The sequence below is a fragment of the Artemia sp. Qi Xiang Cuo genome, chromosome 17 (assembly GCF_049724085.1).
Source record: "Artemia sp. Qi Xiang Cuo chromosome 17, ASM4972408v1, whole genome shotgun sequence".
Classification (NCBI taxonomy): Eukaryota; Metazoa; Arthropoda; class Branchiopoda; order Anostraca; family Artemiidae; genus Artemia; species Artemia sp. Qi Xiang Cuo.
Window position 1 is genome coordinate 36616338 of NC_142810.1, and position 18792 is coordinate 36635129.

At 33.8% G+C, this 18792-nt stretch overlaps 1 protein-coding gene across 2 annotated transcripts in view; it reads left to right on the forward strand.

Moving 5' to 3' along the window:
• Cen (cerebellar degeneration-related protein 2-like) overlaps positions 1 to 14018 on the forward strand; it is a 189297-nt gene extending 175279 nt beyond the window's left edge. For both annotated transcript variants that reach the window (XM_089103345.1, XM_089103344.1), the window contains exons 8-9: positions 3730 to 3933; positions 8201 to 14018. In XM_089103345.1, the coding sequence (XP_088959471.1) occupies positions 3730 to 3933; positions 8201 to 9091 (1095 nt within the window). In that variant the 3' untranslated portion in view covers positions 9092 to 14018. The remainder of the gene's footprint in view (positions 1 to 3729; positions 3934 to 8200) is intronic.
• The last annotated feature ends 4774 nt before the right edge of the window (positions 14019 to 18792 follow it).

Sequence of the window (18792 nt, forward strand, 5' to 3'; positions counted from 1 at the left end):
CAAGAACGACTGAGGGTATTATATCCAAGCTTTCGGGGCTACTTCTGCTCTTAAAATTTAACCAAATCAAAATAGCGTAAGTGTATCCAAGCTATCAAAGAAAGTAAACAGATTTTTTTGCGAATGGTATCAAGTTTTGCCATTTCAGGGCAACTAGAGGAGGTATGAAACTACATTAAACACTACTATTTGTGTCCAGGTTTTTGAAAGGGTGTATTTTGTTAAAAATTGCTGAAAATTTTTCTCCAGCATACAAATAGCAGGCTAGACTATAAATTCTTAAAAAAAACGAAAAGATTTAAAGTAGTGTTTTCTTTTTCCCTAAAAAGACTATGTCAATATAAAACGAAAAGAAATTAATTAAAAAAAACTTTCTGACAAAATACGTTTTTCAAAAAAAGTAAAGAACTCCATTAAACAAAAAATGAGCAAAAATAAAATGAAATAATCTACCAAGCGTGAAACTACCACAAATCAGCATCGATAAATAAATGAAATCCAAAACGAACAGAAATTACAATAAATAACCGAGTCAAACTCAAAACAAGCAGAAATTAACATAAGTTAGGCTCAAAACCCCTATGCCTGCCCATGACCAGAACATAATTTGCACTTTACTGAAAAAAATACAAATGAATTTGCATTGTAAGTTATAAAAGAAAAAACATTTATATTTTTTTCAGTAAAGTGCAATTTATGTTCTGGCCTTGGGAAGGCATAGGGGTTTTGAGTAATAAGGCAAATTAAAATAGTCGTTCGGATTTAACGTAAGCAGAAAGCTGTTTTCTCCCTAGAAAAGAAGCAGAATGTAAGACATTTTGCTTAATATATTTGAGAAGTTTCGGTTAAATGAAAAAAGTATGTTCATGGCACCACCAGGGATGTAACCCCCCCCCCCATGGGAAACAATAGATTAAAAAGTGTATCTAAAGAGGAAGATTACAAATACTTCCAGTAAATCTGGGTCAAAGCAAAGGTCAGGGCCGCACATATCCCCCTTCCTAGGGAAATTTCCTGTTGATGCTCATGGAAGTCAATACTTTTGGGAACGTGTTACGCTTAAGCTTTGTAGGTATGATTGTCAGACCGGTACTCGTCGGTTATTGGAAACACATTCAAGAATTACGCTAGGTTACATCTCAGAAAACCGGTTTCATAGCTACAAAATCAAGTGACGGATATTACAATGCATTGGACTCAGACAGAATGCATTGGACTTGTACAATTTGGGCAATATACTGCACATTAGGGGTGGGGGTTAGGTTAGATTACGTTAGGTTAGGTTAGGTTTCTATAATTTTGTTTCTAAAGCATTATTTTATTATCATGTTTTGTTATTCTCCTTAGGATTGACCTAACTTCACTGTTTGGGTGTGTTTCCAATAACCGACATGTACCATCAGACCTTACATACTCGTATAATTAAAGGTGGCCAACCATATCAAATATTTTTAAAAGAAGTGTTCATGTTGAAATAAAAATTACTGAGTAATTTGCTCCTTAGCAAATATGGAGCAAATTTTTGCTCCATATTTTACGAGGAAGAGAGAAGCTAGATGCTAGATCAGAAAGTGTAGTTAACGATAGCTTGATATCTAAGAGATTTATAACTCCCACGGGGTGTGATAAGAATAGGCACGCTAAATGGAGCTAAAACATGTAGTGGAGAAATCAACCCTAGACAAAATCCGCTTTAAAGCTGGGATGACTCCTAAGTAGTAATCACGGGCAACCAAACTAACTAAATCACCAATTTCCATTTATGTCACTGATACAATAAGTACTATATAATTGCCATCTCCGCAAGATTCTCCGGAGAAATACATGGCTAAATCTCTGATTGAATCTTCTAGGTTTAGGCTTTAACTCACGGGCATGATAAAGTACAAGAAGGTTTACTGATGGATACAGGTGGGGGGCCAGGGGGACCTTGCCACCAAGATTTTTTCTGGCGCCTTCTTTCCCTGTTTTTTTTTTCTTTTTTCACTTTTCTTAGAATAAATTTGTCAATCTGATCAATTATTGGCACCTTTGTCACATTGCCCTCCCCCCTAAGAGATTGCTCATTGGCACCCTTGTCACGTTCGGCCTCCGTCAAGATTTTACTCTAGATCCGCCCCTGACAAGGTTCATTCACAAGACGTCGCACATGACGTCACTGGCGGATCCAGGTGGGGGCGCAGGAGGCGCGCACCTCTCCCTAATGTAGTAGTGGATTTGGGGCTATTAAATACCATATTAAATTTGAATGATAGTTTTTTTGTAGACGGTGAATAGCTTTTTATTTTTTTTATGGCGGGATGGTTTTTATTACTTACTATTTTTGTATCAATATTTTTAGATCATTTTAATTTCAACAGATAGCAATACTTTGACGCTTATCAGATTTTGGAATACATTTACCATTTCCACTACCTACCTACGACGCAAAATTGTTGAGGTTCCCTTTAAATTGATGGCTTTTTTTAATGCAAATTTATCGGAACAAACTATTATGCGTCTCCTGCTAAAAAAAATCCTGGATCCGCCCCTGCATGACGTTGAAAAACATGGAACTAAATTTTGAACGCATTTCTTCTGGAACTTCTTGCATTTCCTTCATGTGTAATGTCTCTGTATATTTATAATGTCCAGACGATGTCTTGTACTGAACTTGAACTATTAGATTCATCGAGTTTAGATGCTCTTGTCGGAAGCGCCATTTTGAATTTTGCCAAATTTAGATAACCTGTTTTTCTATTTGGCCTACTATCTTCTATGCAATATTTCAAGCTCTAGAAATAAGAGCTAGGGAGAGATAGTAGCTTGAAAATACCTTCTCAAGGTATATCTTAGGGCCTGGTTTCATTCCTGAAAGTTTTATTTACCTACCTAACTCTGATACCCTTCAAATAAACTATTGACTAGAACTTTATCCAATATTGGTACTATTTCAAATTGAAATAAAACTAAAATTTCTAACGTGGAGGAATATTAAAAGAAATAAGACTAGTAGGGGAGTTCAGGAATTGGTAATAGTTACTTTCACTGAGTAAAGAAATAGCTAAAAAGTAATCATACCATTTGATTCAGAATTCAATGCTCTATCCAAAGATTCAATCATTTCCATTACAATTTTCTTTCAATGAATTAGAAAACTTGTTCTTCTTATTTTGCTTTCAATTATAGACTCTCAGTTAAACTATTTAACCCTCTTCCTTTTTCCCCTTCTATATGCGGCGTGTTAAACTATTGCAAGTAATTCCAATTTATATACCCTGTAGTAGCTATTTGGACCAAGAACTGGATAATCCTGGTGTACAAGTCGAGTTCAATACTCTTTGTGAGGGTGTGGCCAGTCAGGCTTTTAACTGAAGGTGGTAATGACTTAATTTATAGTTAGTGCTTTCTTATTCTTCTTCTTAGAAGTGCAAGCCTTGTATGAGCTTTTTAACAGGTAGCACCGTGAATCTGGCAAAAGTGCAAACGAAACCTGCTAGAGGTCAGGTCTCTTGTAAGGGTCAAGCACCCCTCGGAAGAACCTTATCCCAAGTATAGTCGTAATCAGATTTTTTGATGTGACTAGAAAGCGTTTTTCAGTCCAGTGAAACAGGTGTGTCATGGTAATCTGAAAATGTGCGTCTTTTTGTCCACTGGTGTCTGCACTATTAATGGTTCTAGTGATCCAAGACAGTAGTAATCCTGGTTCTAGTGGCCTTATTCATTTTAATTTTTTTTTTTTTTTTTTAGCTCCTGACAATACTCACGACTCCACCTGATCCGCGTCGAATAGATGAGCGAATAAGGCCAAATTTTGTGCAATCAAATGAATTGTCATTAGATGAGGAGTTTCGGCTAAGTGGAGATTTTGATGATGTATCGTCAGGAATCCAGTCTGATATTGATTCCAGTTTGACAACAAGAGATGTTTCACCAGACATAGAAGAAAGGAAGGTAAAGAGCCATTTTTTGTACAGTTTTTTTTTTCATTCATGGGTTATTATGTGACATATGAAGCTAAGAGTGGAAAGGAAGTAATAAATGAAAAATAAAACCAAAAAAGGGTGAGAAAACGAGGATTTTGTCAGCCAGTGGCAAAACATGAAGACGAAAAACAAGCAAATATTTCGACAAGGACCTCCGCCAAGTCGTCCTCAGTGCTAAACAAGACGACTTGGCGGAGGTCCTTGTCAAAATATTTGCTTGTTTTTCGTCTTCATTTTTTGCCACTGGCTGACAAAATCCTCTTTTTCTCACCCTTTTTTTGTTTTTATTTTTCATTTATTATTTCCTTTCCTCTCTTAGCTTCATATGTCATGTATAGTCAGTCTGGTCTTAGAAAGTATTTATTATGTGACAGTTAGCTCAAGTAGCTAGGTGTTATATAACTCCAACATGTCTTGCTACTTGAAATATAAAAAAAAAACACGAAGACTAAGAAAACTGTTATTTGGAATTGTCGACTGAATAGAACCCCAACCGAGAACTAATTTTTTTAAAATCACAGATTGCCAAAAAAAAAATGAATAAAACAGAAATACGCACCATCGTCTTCGGTTGACAACTTGACATGGTTGCCTAATGCATATATAAATTATTTGTAAATGAATTTTAACTATTACTAATAGTTCAACTAGTGTAAATATTTATATAAATGTACTAATATTATTACTGGCAGTTGCAATAAAGTAAAATTTGGCTAGTACGCAACCCAGAGTCAGTGCAGTATACCCAGGGAAAGATAGGTGACTCCATCACATAGTCCTCCTGAAAAAGTTTAAAGTAGTGGCCTGAATTGCATGCTCTTGTACTTTTTATAGGCGTCCCCGCCCTTGAAAAAGTCCGGCCCGGCCCATTCCCCCCTCCCCGTCGTAAGAGCTGTTGATATGAGTCGACCTCTTTTAGGGGGAGGGGGTTATGTTACCCTAAATTCTTGTTGTTAGTAGATCTACCATTAGGGATTGTCAGGTGTCAGCAAAACTGCAGGAAGTAAAATTTAGTATCCTAGGTTTGCCTTTTGGGTGTTCGGATTTAATCCGATATTTACAGGGGAAAGGAAGGTGGGTTCCAAAATGCTTGTCATAACGACACCTGCCAGAAATGGTTTCCAAACTAGACCAAACTTTGTAGGAAGCAAGAGTATATGCATACTCCCACCATTTAGCCGTGCCCCAGCCATTCAAACATTTGCCTCTCAATTACTTGCACTATCTGTCTTGGCTTTTCTCTGTCTACAATTAGCCATGTCTTGATGCAACCTGTGCAACCTACTGCAAAGTACTTGATAACTTCAATTCAAAATCAACGGACTCGGTCGAGGCCAGCCAGGTATTGTATCAGGCTTGTATTCTGGTATTGTAATTCGATGGTGTTGTAAACCTGCCATAACACAGATGACCAGTAGGACCATCCGTAAGCAGTGCGCATGCCCCAAGGACATTCAAAGCAACTTCAAAGTTAATTTAAACATAGATTTTGTAGATATAGAGAGCCATAGCATAAACAATTCTGGAATTGTGTAATTCTATGTTAAACATCATCCTAGAAACGGAACACAAAGTTTTACCCATATGACATAGTTTTAATATATTTTGCCAAATATCAAGTCGATTATAAGATACTCGTAAGATACAACTTTTTTCTTTCTTAAGATGCATCACAAACGATGGATCGCGAGTTCAATTACAACAAAATTAACACAAATCACGTTTCAGAAGATAAATAAGTAAATAAAATGTTATAATCATATGTCAATGCTGAAATTACGTGAATGTACATCATATCTTCATATGTTGCAAAAGACAATCAGTTTTTTCAGTGGACCATGTTCCTTGCATCCCTGGTCAGGCACAATCAAGTTGGTGTTGCCGATAGATAATTATTGACGACGATGGTGTTGACGCTGAATCTAAAGAGCTAATACTTAGAGATAACCAAAAGAACATTCATGATTGTCAAATAATTATTTTTTCAGTTCATTTTTTGTGCAAATGACTATATGAATAATTATAATCGATCAGTAGCAAGAAATGGGGGATGGAATTTTTTAAACATTTCAAATATTTTTTTTTTCTCTATCCTGGATGTCCTGGATACGAGTCACAATAATTTGTTGATTTTACTGTTGATGAAAAAAGTGACTTGCGTCTATGAGGGCGATTTGATAATAACTAGAAGCTCGAAATGCTGTCAAAAGTTGGCTAAAACCTCTTTCGGTAGAATTGTGTGGCGATTATCTTGTATGCCTAAAAATAATATTTTAAACATTGAGATTTAACTATCTATTATTTGGGAACGTTGCAGTAAGCCATAGCGTTAAAATATACGTAATAAGATATATTGCATAAATATGTTTCTATATATTTTGTAAATAGAGGTTAGATTGCACGGTCCCTTGTGGGTTGAAGAGCATTCTAGTCCAGACACGTACGCGGGGGGTATCTTCGCCGACTTCCTCAAATAACTTGGTATTTTTACATGGGCGCCCATAGGTTGGGGGGGGGGGGGAGCAGTACAAGGCACCAGCCCCTCCTGGCTGAATGATGCTGCCTTATTTTTTTTTTTTTTTTTTTTTGAGATTTCTATTATACAGTATTAAAAGTGTCAATTAGACCAAGTAAGCCCCCCCCCTGGAATTCAGCCTATGGGTGATCATGGATTCTTATGATTTTCCTCATTATTTTCCTTATGTTCAAAATAATTCACAATATATATATTTTTTTTATTTGGCCCCAGCATCGCTATTTTTGCCTCCGAAACAAACTACTGCGTATTTGGCTGGTCCAATCTCTTCTCGAGTAATCTTAGAGTATAGTTCTACCCCACCAAGCATTGGAGTACTAACAGCATTGGAGCTTACTACTAATTAATTTCTTGCAAATTCGCTTTTCTTTTTTTTCTTAATACAAAACGTGCATGATAGTAGCATGATTTTTTGCAAATAAGAAGATCATCCCCTACTTCTTTTGATTTAAATGGATGCTGTCGTAATTGATACAAAAGGAGGAAGGGTAAAATCTGTCCGAGAACTACTCGTTGACCCCTCTTCCCCACGCACACACATGTATATTGAATCGTTTTTTTTTTAGAAACAGTCTAAGATTGTAAAAATTTTCGGATACTGGCATGAAATTGCACCTTTTTAGAGCACCACGCTCCCAAGGTAAATCCTGTAGCCAAATTGTTTATATTAGCTTGCTATCTTGGTTTATGAGCATGGATCGCTAGCTTCAATTGCAGTGGTTTAGTTTATTTTAGTTGTATCGACAATTCGTTAAAACAGTAAAACTGTATATTTTTCCGGAACTGTGGGAAATTGTGAAATATATCGTTAAAATCATAACATACCGAATTCAGGAAAGGGAAAATGGGAAAGACCCCCTTAATGAAAGAGTAGGAAAACAAATTGTGAACTATTCAACTGTTCAGATTTGGCTTTCTTGGTGGGGGAGGGGTGAATCCTATTTCTTTTTCAGACGTTCCTTTCTAGAGCCGTTTCTCCTAGGGCAAGAGTTCTTTGTTACAGCTCTCTTGCTTAAGAAGATGGTGTCGGAGAATAGAATGTGGGTGGAGATATGTTTTAGCTGCTCGACTAAAAAACTATGCCTAAAGAAAAATTTTGTCACTAAATCTTAATTATCGATCGTTCATAGCTCAGCATTTGTTTTATTGAATCTTTTTTTTTAATTTGGCATAGTTTTTATGGAAACTAGCGCTTCTACCCATGGAGAGATTCATGTAGATCCTGCTCTTTCATATTTACATGAAATGTCCAGGTTTTCAACGAGTTTCCTCGTCATTTCCAATGTTTTGTGATTCATATTATTTTTAGGAGTGGGGGGATTAGGTGAGGGAGATGGAGGGGTACCGCTGATTTCACCTCTCCCTCCTCCTCCTGTGCTGTGTATATGGTTCATCATCTTTTATAGTGGCTGAAGGATCAAATTTTTAATTCCGAAAACTAAGCGATTTAAATAAATAATTTAATTTATTATTTATGCGATGTTTTGTTATGTAACTTTGCACGGTACATTTGTAATAAACAGCTTTATATTAACACAAAGAATCCCCAGCTTAACAGTATTGCTTTATGGAAAATGTCAAAAATAATTGTGTCTAAACCCATAGCTTAACTTTTTAGTTTTGTTTACTAATTTTTGGTACAAGATTGGTGCTATTATTGGTTAACATTGCATGAACTATGAATGTTGCTTCATTTTAGGTAGTCACTGGGCAGAGCACTACTAACAATAGCACAGATTTTTCCCAAACTGATCATTTCTCTACTACTCAAGGAACTGAAGAAGAGGAATCACTGCTGTTACCATCTTCTTCTTCTGCTGGCCTTTCTTCTCATCAACGTTCTGGAGAGGCATCTTGTATCAACTGGGACTTGAAAGGGGAAGGTAATCTTCTAGAAGAATGCCATGAGATTCAAGTTGCAGAGTCATCCACCCCGAAAATGAGATCACGAGGGGTTGAAACTAGCTATCACGTATTTCCTGATTCTCAGAGAAAAAATGAAATCCCAAGCTCTAAAGATCATATAAAAAGTCTGACTCTTCCAGGGAGAAACGATAAAGCCAAAAGTACAAATATGAAAAAGAATAAAGAAGGAAGTGGCTCCTATGAATCTGCAAAAGTACAAATTAAGAAAGAACAGAACAAAGTTGAAACTTCTGAAGATTTTGAGAAATATGATACTATTTTACAACGAAATATGGATCGAAGTGCAATATTAAATGCATCAGTGCCAATTAAACCGGATGAATTATCCGAAACTTCATCAAACTATGCCCAAAATGAAAGTTGTGAAGTTCAACCGTGTAGTAGCAAGAAAAAAGGAAAAAGGAGGCGAAAAACGTGTTCCAAATCAGTTGAAAAGGTGCCGAAAATAGAAGCGATCCGAGACACAGAACCTGCCCAAGAGACAACTGCATTAACAAAACCAATAAAAGAACTTTTGAGTGTGTGTAAGGTTGTCGGAACGTTTGCTTTTTGTTATATGATTAATGCTTATTTCGAAATCAGCGGTAAAAGTCAAAATCCTATTTCAGAACTGGCTCCTCCTTTATTCGTTGTTAACGACTCGGTGACTTTTGTGGGCAATTAGTTGCTAAAGCCAAAAACACGAGACGCTTATAACTCTTGTGCAATCATTGCTACATAAAGTTAAGCCAAGTAAGAAAATAATTTTAGCAAATAATTTTGCAGAAAATACTCAGCTCTTCGACAAAAGGAATATTTTTCAAATTTACTTTACTTTCAGTTTTATATGATGTTTCCAAGGCCATTGTAAAAAAGAAAATCCTTCTTTTTTGTAATTTAAAAATGTTTACCATTTATTTTTTGCTATTACGAAGTTAACTACCAGTAACAGGGGACCAAAGGATTTTTTTTTTTTTAGGGAGAGATTTTGAGCATAAAATTTTTTTATTTTGCTATGAGTCGGAGGTTGTCTTGTCCACCTACCTATGATTCAAAATTCACCAAAATATTTTTTTACAGCGTTTCTGTTTTTAGCACACTTAGTATATTTTCTAAAGAAGCGTTCCCACCTTCTGCTCCAATTTTGGTACAGCTACCCTGAATATCTTTGCAGCACTTTTAAAATCAATTTTAATTAAACGTAACTGGTACAGTCATATCTCTATCAAAGCCCACAGTTACAGATTCATAATTTTATATTAAAATTAAAGTCACATTCAATGTTTTTATGAAGAAACAATTAGCTAAATTGGAGCTGACAAATTATTCTCCTACTCAAAACCAAAAATGTGCATCTTATACTGTTTTGAAAATACATCAAAAAGGGAGAAAAATTTCTCTAGCAGATTAGAGGCAACGGAGATCAAACATAAATAGGAAAAAAATTTATTTGGAAACCTCTTTCTAAAAGACCACCAAAATGGATCTTCTACATGCTGTAGTTGAATGAATGCTAGTCACCTAAGTACTTTGTTGGGAAAATTGTTAGCTAACAGTTTTGGTTTAAACTGCAGAAAAAAGCCTTATGTTTTTTTTGCCAAAACTTTCAGGAATATACGCATAAATGTGGCATAAAATGTAATAACACCTAAATGTCTTCTGAAGGCCTTTAAATTGAAGAATTATCCTGTCAAATTACAAAAGAACTATTTTGGTGAACATTTTAAAAACACTACCTTCGCTATCAGGTAGGATAATGAAACATGAAACAACCTTTGGTTATGGGTGTAAAAATTGTGATAATTGGGTTATATTCAAACAGAAGTATTTGCCGTATTATTTATGCGATTTTAGGATTCTGCACAAGTGTAGAGAATGCATCAAAACAACACTAAGTTTAAACGTAACAAATTAAATATCCATATCCATCTAATTCTTGAAACAGAGGCGTAATTATATCTTATAATTTTAATTTTATCTAATCAATCATATCAATCAATAGGAATAAATGCACTTGAATAACGCTCAAATGTCAACATTATAGGCCATTTTTAATTTTACAGAAGATAAATAGTTGAAAAAAAACTTACGGTACCACTTTCAAACCAATTTCGTTTTGTTCTTTTTCGAAAGGAACAAAAAAACTATTTCGAAACTGCCAAGGTATGAATAGCTATTTCCAAAAATATAAATACTCAAGTTTACTTTGTAGGTCAGAGCAAATCGAGTCTATTATTTAATTTATTCCAAAAAATTAATTTTAGTTTGATTAGTTTTTACTTTGCTTTGTTGCCTTTTTACAGTGAATATGTTCATAAATAAGTTGCATCGTTCCTGTCGTCAAAGCTCCCTCTAATAACAAAAGTATCACCAGAAACTAAAGATATGGAATGTTCTTAAGGATTTTCATGTTAACTATTTTCTAATTTGATTTGCCATTTTTTTTTTCGATATTTGTAGATATTCAACAAGGATATGTTTTTAATAGTAATTCACACAGGTAAGCCAGCAGGGAATTTTTTTTAACTGAACAACTTATGCGCATTGTTTGATGTGTATATGGTATTAGAAACAATATTTGCGAATTGGCTAGTAAAGTTTTTCTCTGTTATTCGTAACAAGCGGAAAGCTTTCAAACCAATATTACCGAGCTAGTGAGAGTCAGCTAGATTTAACAGTGAATTCAATTTGTTAGTAAATAAAGTTACCGGCGAGAGCTTTTGGAGCCAAATTCAAACCTTTACCCCTACGGTCTTAAAACAATCTATGAATTAGGTATTTTTGAAGACCACACCTCGTTTCCATAACGCTAAATAACATTTCAAATAGGGATACATATTAGACAGTGAAAAACTGATAAAAATTCTGTATATTTCGATCACATATACAACGACTGCCGTCAGCAGATGTGTGCTGATAACGGTTTCTATGTATGTGATCGAAATATCCAGAATTGTTATCGTTGTTTTTCACCGTCTAATAAAAAGATTTATCCCTTTTTGAACTATTATTTGTAATTCAGTCGGTATTCAGCTTTTTCAGTCTGTATTCGTGATAATTTTCACTGTGTGGTCTCATAAGCACTTTCCATTGGATATTCAAGACTTGAACTTGTATTTACTAAAAGTACGGTTTGTCTCGCATATTCCCCTTTAGTCCATACAGTGAATAGTCAAAACCGTGGGTAATAACCCTCATAGCATTTGAAAAACCTTCGTGGGCAGTGGTTCTATGGTTTAAAACTTCTTGAGGGTAAATATCAATTATCCTTATCTGTATAAAGTTCTGTTAATTAATCTTTGCAACAAGCTTACCTGCTACTCGGCTTCCAATAACACTGATGGGCTAAATTTTTAGATATTTTTCAGAATTCCTGGCTTCACTGTTTAAGAACAAATTTTAGTTAGAAGAACGTGTTTTTTAACAATACCAAAGATGTGTTCTATTCCTATCTGTCTTTGTTGTGTATTGCCACTCATTATTATAGTCTGTTATTTTGATTTGTGGAATTCTGTATACTGTTTGTTAAAGATTTTGTACTTTCATGAATTATGTTAACATTTGTATTATGTTCTTATTTGTTATTGGTTTTGTATTTTTATTTATTTTAAAACGTTGTTTGAAACAAATTGCGGTGTGTCAGTGAAGAAATTGCAAATGAAATTGTACTAATGCGTTGTGATTATTTTTGCAAACGACTCTCAAAATGAAACTGCTGTTATTTCTCTGGAATTTGTTTCTAACAAAATTCTCTTAAAACACAACACTAGAAGTAATCTACACTATTCGGGTTCTGACTTCTAAACAAATGGTATTTATCCTAAAGAATTTGTGTTTTCAGTTAAGTCATATTATACCCCGGAATTAAAAATGGAAGAAGATAGGGGATAGAAGCCCCCGTTGTATGTGAAAATATTAGTCCGTATTAAGTTGCAGCTTTGAACTTTGCTCTCTGTAAAATAGGATGTATAATTCTTCGCAACAAGTGAAGGCATTCACATTATTATTTAAGACCTAGGGGTCTCAAAAATATAATTTGTTATTGTATTTTTTTTTTATTTTTTTTTTATATTGTCAAGGAGAATGTGTTCATGCCCAAAACTGAAAGGTTTTTTTTCTGGAATTTATTTTCTGAAAATATTATCGTACTTTACTATGAGTATGCTCTTTTTCCAGTGTAGAAAGCAGTAGCCCCCTTTTGCTCTAGCTACTTCATAAAGGGTTGGCAAGGAGGAAAAGTCAAAATATGGCCTGAAAATTTTGTATAGCTCTAGCTCAAAAATCACCTTACATAGACTACATTTATATGTAATCTGTAGTAAAAACAAGGCACATTGTTATGCTCCATATCAACGAGACAGGGCGAATTATAAAAGTTTAAACTAGTGCTAATATAAAAAAATTAAAAACACCGGTGCCATTTATCATTTGGGGTCTCTTGTTTTTTTTTTTTTTTTTTTTTTTTTTTTTAAGCCTTGTAATTGTGCTTTTTTAAGCAATTGAATTATTGCTAAACTAATTTTGCCAATTTTTCTAATTTTGCATTATTATTACAGTTAAGAATGCCAAGAAACGCCTAATACTAGATGGCCTACTTTGTTTTGTCAACATTAGTGCCAGTTTTCACTCTTTTTAGTTACCAATACTATTTTTCATACTTCAATTTTGTCTGGATTTTTGCGTATTTAAATCCTTTACAAAATTTCCCCAAAATCCTTCAGACCCCTGTTTTGGCTTTTCTGTTGCCTTAAGAACATTTTAGAAGCATCATTTGGTTTCGTGCTTTGCAATTTTATATTTGTCAATTTGCGTCTTACCTAACATACAGTGCATTTTTGCGAAAGATTATTTATTTTTGAGGGTGTCTCATTTTGTATCCTTTTTGTACCCTCAGTTGTCGAGAATGGTAATCTTAGCGAGTCATTCTCCTTCTAAACTAGTTGCGACGACTAATCTTTTTTTATTTCATACGTACGATTATAAGTTCATTAAACGTCCTCTTAAATGTACCAGTACTTCAATCCAAATTTAGTTGGTTTTTGACTAAATTCCCTAGAATTTTTAATTCTTCTATCCATTTTTTCCACTTGCTGCGCCATTTTCTTGTTTATTCTAAAAAAATTCTTTTTGCTTGATGGTAGAAATTTTGTCGCTCAAACATTTTAAAGCTTGACATGTTGAAAATTAACTTAGGAAAAGTTAAATTTAAAACCGATTTTAACTTACTAATCAATTTCAAAATTCAAAACAATTTTGCAGCAATGTTAAAAAGAGTTAGCTTATTAATACAAGGTAAGAATTTTGTTGGTATTGTTGCTAGTTTAGAGTCGGCGTGATCTAGCAAGATAATGTCCGAAATGGGTTAAATACGAGAAGTAAATAATTTTATAGACCTCACTGCCTTTGTGTTCATAATTAAAACATATAATGAAGGCTAAAATCTTTGAATTACACACTGAAACAAATACATAAAAACCCCAAATATTTCTGTCTTACGTGAGGAAGCCTTTGCACACGGAAAAAAAAGAAAAAGCAAATAATCTAGAGCAAATACAGCACAACGCAATTAACTACAACAATAAAAAAAAACTAGACACCATGCAACAAAAGGAAAACATGAAACCATGCAACAAATATATATATATATATATATATATATATATATATATATATATATATATATATATATATATATATATATATATATATATATATATATATATATATATATATATATATATATATATATATATATATATATATATATATATATATATATATATATATATATATATATTCAATGTTTTTTCACTGTCTTAATTTACTAGTTTTACCCCCTAATTTTTGTTTTCATTTCATGTAGAATTACAGCTACGTGAAACTTCTGATCTTTAAATGTTCTTGTAGTTATAAAAAACATAATTGTACGTACTGTATGGTTATTTCGAATTTTGCAATGTAATTACTAATTTGCTATCCTTTTTTTAATGGTAATTTTCTGTTTACTCGTTCTTGGGGCTCTGAGTCCTCTATAATTTACATCTGTTCCCTATTATTTTGCCAATAGATGCTGCCATAGACTTTAATTCCCATTTTTCATGGCGAAGCTTATCGAATTTTGCTCTTGCGAAATTTGCGGTTTAAATTTTAAAAAAAGGTCCAGTTACGGTTGATAAGAAAAAATTGAGTGACCTAGGGATGAACAACTCTTCAATCAAAGCACGCATTTGAATGAGACGATTTTCAATTTTTCTGAAGTTTTAAAACATCGGTTTGTTAAGGGTTAGTTCACCCCCCCCCCCTCCTTTTTTTCAAAAAGTATAAGTTTGTCTCAAAATTTGTTTAAGCGACAGTTCCTGAAATCAGCACTAAAAGAAATAGAAGTTCTTCTCTTATTCATAAAATTCATTAATACTCTACAAGATTTATTAATAATTTAAATAATAAGAGCTTATTGTTGCCCCCCTTGAGCGACATATAAAAATATTTGGAGCATGTACCACCTTATTTCACTCATTTTGCCTTCAATGGAGCGAAAGATGCATATTTTTAATTTCACACGAGCATTTCTTTAAATAAGCAGTAACAAAAAAGGGAATTCGTCGTTGAACTCTACGTGTTTTTTTCAGAAGGCGGCTTGACCAAGTCTAGTCAAAATGTACTTAATAGTTTTTTCCCCGTTCAACCCTTTAAGTAAACTGGTGTAAACTAAGGACTCTAGAAAACATATTTTAACGTGTTCTCCCGAAATTAAAATTCGAAGTTCCTTTACCCCCTCCCCTCCCCCTCACAAAAAACTTTCAAACTTTTCAACTCGACCCCCCAGACAAAAAATTATAAATCTTTCTTTCGCATCACATTTCCCCTCGACCCTCCATCCCCCCCCCCAAAAAAAAAGAACAACTAAAAATTAAAATTCAATTCTGTGCCCCAATCTTCAGACAAAACAGGGTAGACATACCGAAAGTCCCAGTAAAATCCAAATGCAGTTTTAATGAAATTAACTGATTCTAGTTTTACAGTGGAGAAACATTTGCTTCAGGGTTTGGGAACCCCTTGCATAACGTCAGATGATTGTTTTCAGAAGTAGTTGGCTTGGAGTTACTGATGATATTAATCATACAAAAGTAAAACGCTAAAACGTTTACGTCAGGTGTTTCCTCCCAATTTAGTTCTGTATCAAAATCGAGAACAGCAATAAATATTCATTATGATTTATTTTAATCTTCCTATGAATTGTTTTGTGGACATACTCAAATTGACCTCGGAGCAACTCTCTGTAAGTCTAATTAAAGTTACTCCTAAATGTGCGTGAATCAGTTTCAATATCTAAAAGTGTCGTATGTTCCTCTTTCAATACAATCTTCAATTAGGATCTCAGTAACGACATAAGAGGTGATGTCACCCTCTTTTAGAGCTTACGACTTCCTTTTACCGTGCCTGTGTTCGTCATTGAGAATGGTATTGTTTAAACTTATCTTAAAGTTTGACCATTCCAATTAAAATAATGGAAAATCACAGATTATTCAAAGCTGTCAATTAGTGTGCCATTCAATGACCAATTATAAAAACCCAACAGCGAAACATTCCTAGTAAATAATTAGACGTCACAATACATATTAAAGAAACATATTTTATTAGAATAAAATCAGATAGATATTCGGAATCGTAGTGTTCATACTGTTTTCAACATGAAAAAAATTACACTTGAATGCAAAACACCCTGTTTTCTAGAGATGGAGTTTTAACTCTGTCTTTACACAAATCTCTAAAATTATATGTTTTGGTACCTTCGATAACCTTTTTTTAGAACTAATAGCTGATTAAAGTTATGTCAAGTAAAACAAAGGAAACTATTTCTTAAACTTTTCTATGGTTTACTTTAGGAAAATAGTTTTTTGCAATTTTTTAATCGCGACCTACGTCTTGAAAATAAAAAATACAACCCTTTGTACAAAAAATTTGAATAAGGTAAGATTTTCAACCAATAAAAATTACTCGTCTAACTTCTAGCCTAATGTAGTAAATCGAATGACCATCTTGGTCCTTTTATCAGAAACTTGAAGCTAATTGTTTGAAAAAAAATATATGCTTATCTATAATTAACTAAGTTTAATTTTTTATCTGGAGTGGGACGGGGTGAGGTTTTTGGGGGTGTATTGGGAAAAATCCTTGTTGGTCACAAAATGTAATTAAATTTGTTGTGCTAAACGAAATAATTATGTGCTTCAAAATGTTGTATTTATGCTGTCTAAAAAGTATATATGAAATGTTGAACCTTTTATGTGCCTTTTTCCTTTTAATTAAACCAAGTTTTGATCCAGAAATATTTGTTCTTGAAGTGCTGAAAGCATCCTATGCGTTAGAAAGCTTAAGGGCCTAGACAACGTTGTGGGTATGTTTTGCCCTTTCCATCTCTGTTAGCATACTCATTCAAAGAGCCTGCAGATGTTTTCCCGGTGAGAGAGCTAAGGTTTGAAAAAAAGGCTCTTATTAGAAAGGTACGGCAATTATCCCAACGACAGGCATAAAAAAGCAAAAAATTGGAGCATGTACTCTTTTGTGAGGGCTAGCATAAAATACATAAAAAACATAAAACATTGAATCCCCTTACCATCCCCCCAACAAAACATTCAATGTTTAGATTTGATCCCCCTCGTGTGAAACAAAACAGGACATACTTACCAGACTACATACAAGAGAGAGCCCTTTTGTGTAAGAAAACAAATGCAGCTCTCCAAACATAATTTTGAGAAACGCAAAAACGTATCTTGAGGAAAGAAGAGCAGATGCTAGACTTTTTCCATTTTTGCTGCATAAAACCCGTGTAGGAATTGCATGGACCAGAAGAGAGCCATCTTTTTTAATGCATTCTACTGCTTTATTTGTCGTAGGAAACTTACCTAATCGAATTCTGCAACAATAAAAGATGTCTAGGGGTATAAGCAAAAAATACAGGGTTGTCAATACGCTTAAAGGCAAGGACTATTCTAGTTTTTTCATAATTCTCAAATTTATAGGCAATTTTACACTGACTTTTACGATCTGATGCTTGAAGCTAAAAGATGGGTAAATCCTTTATAGCTAAAAGACACACATCTCGGTAGCTTGCCTTTTCTCACTTGTATTCCTAAAATCTAAAAATAGTAATTTACAGTTCTGGCAACTACTATAAGCATTGAATTACTAGTATTCAGATATAACTTATTCACCCCTAGCCTAGAATTTGCGTCTAAGTTGTAGGGAATTAATCAACCTTGTTTCTAATAAAGGTACGGTTTTAGTGGACACCAGCACTGTGCTACCATCAGCAATTAAATATATCGGCCAAATGTTTCCCCATATCAACAGCACGGAAATTATTACCCCAATTTGGTTGACAAGCAACTAAAAATAAAGCAGCAAGGACTGATCCCAATGGGAATGCGCTATTTGATGAGTGATCATGTAACATTGCACATCGGCTTCTATCAGATGCAAATTCTTCAAGAAATGAACAACATTCCTAAAGATTCCATGAAGAAATCAAATCATGGTTAATTAAATCAAAGCCCTTTATGATTTCTACAAAAAGTTTACGTACTTTATTATCACTATTCAGTTTATTAGCTATAGCAGTCAGACATCTTTGTGCTTGCTCTGTTTTCCTTTTCTTTCTAATACCAAAATTTTCTGTTGCTTATAGGTTACGATTTTATAAGAATTTATACAGAAATCATTTCTCTGTCAGCTTAGGCGTGTGATAATGATAGTGATAGTGATAGATTTCAATAGTGATTGTAGTTATTTCAGTAGAAATTTATAAGAAAACAAAATTATTGATAAGTGTTGTTATAAATTTGTCTAGGAAGGATATACAATATAAGATAGGGGGGGGGGGACTTTAAACAGAATATATATCTTTAGCTGTAGCTTCAGTTTAGAAGCTATTAAATTTATTACATGATTATTTATTAAGAAAGAAATGAATTGAGAGTTAATAAAAGAGTACTCTTAGTGTTTAGAAAGGAGCGCCAGTTAGGTAAGGAAAGTAAATATATTTTAGGAGGTAGAGAAGCTTGTTTTCAGGAAGAATGGAAATATTTAGTAGTGACATTTAAGGCAGAGGGTAAAATATTTAGTAGTCATACGGGACGTACTGAGGAGAGGGGTAAGATGCGTTCAAATTTTATTTTAAAGACCCACGTAAGATACATAAAAGATATTAGGATATAGAAGTAAACATTTTTAGGAACAAGGTAGTATCTGTGATGTATTATGCACTGGAAATTTCGGGATCTCAGAAAAGGGATAAATTAGGAAGGATACTGCTAGGATATCATAAGAGATGGCTAGATGTAAATAGAAATATGAATGGTTTAATAGTTTGAGAAGATTTAGGAGTTT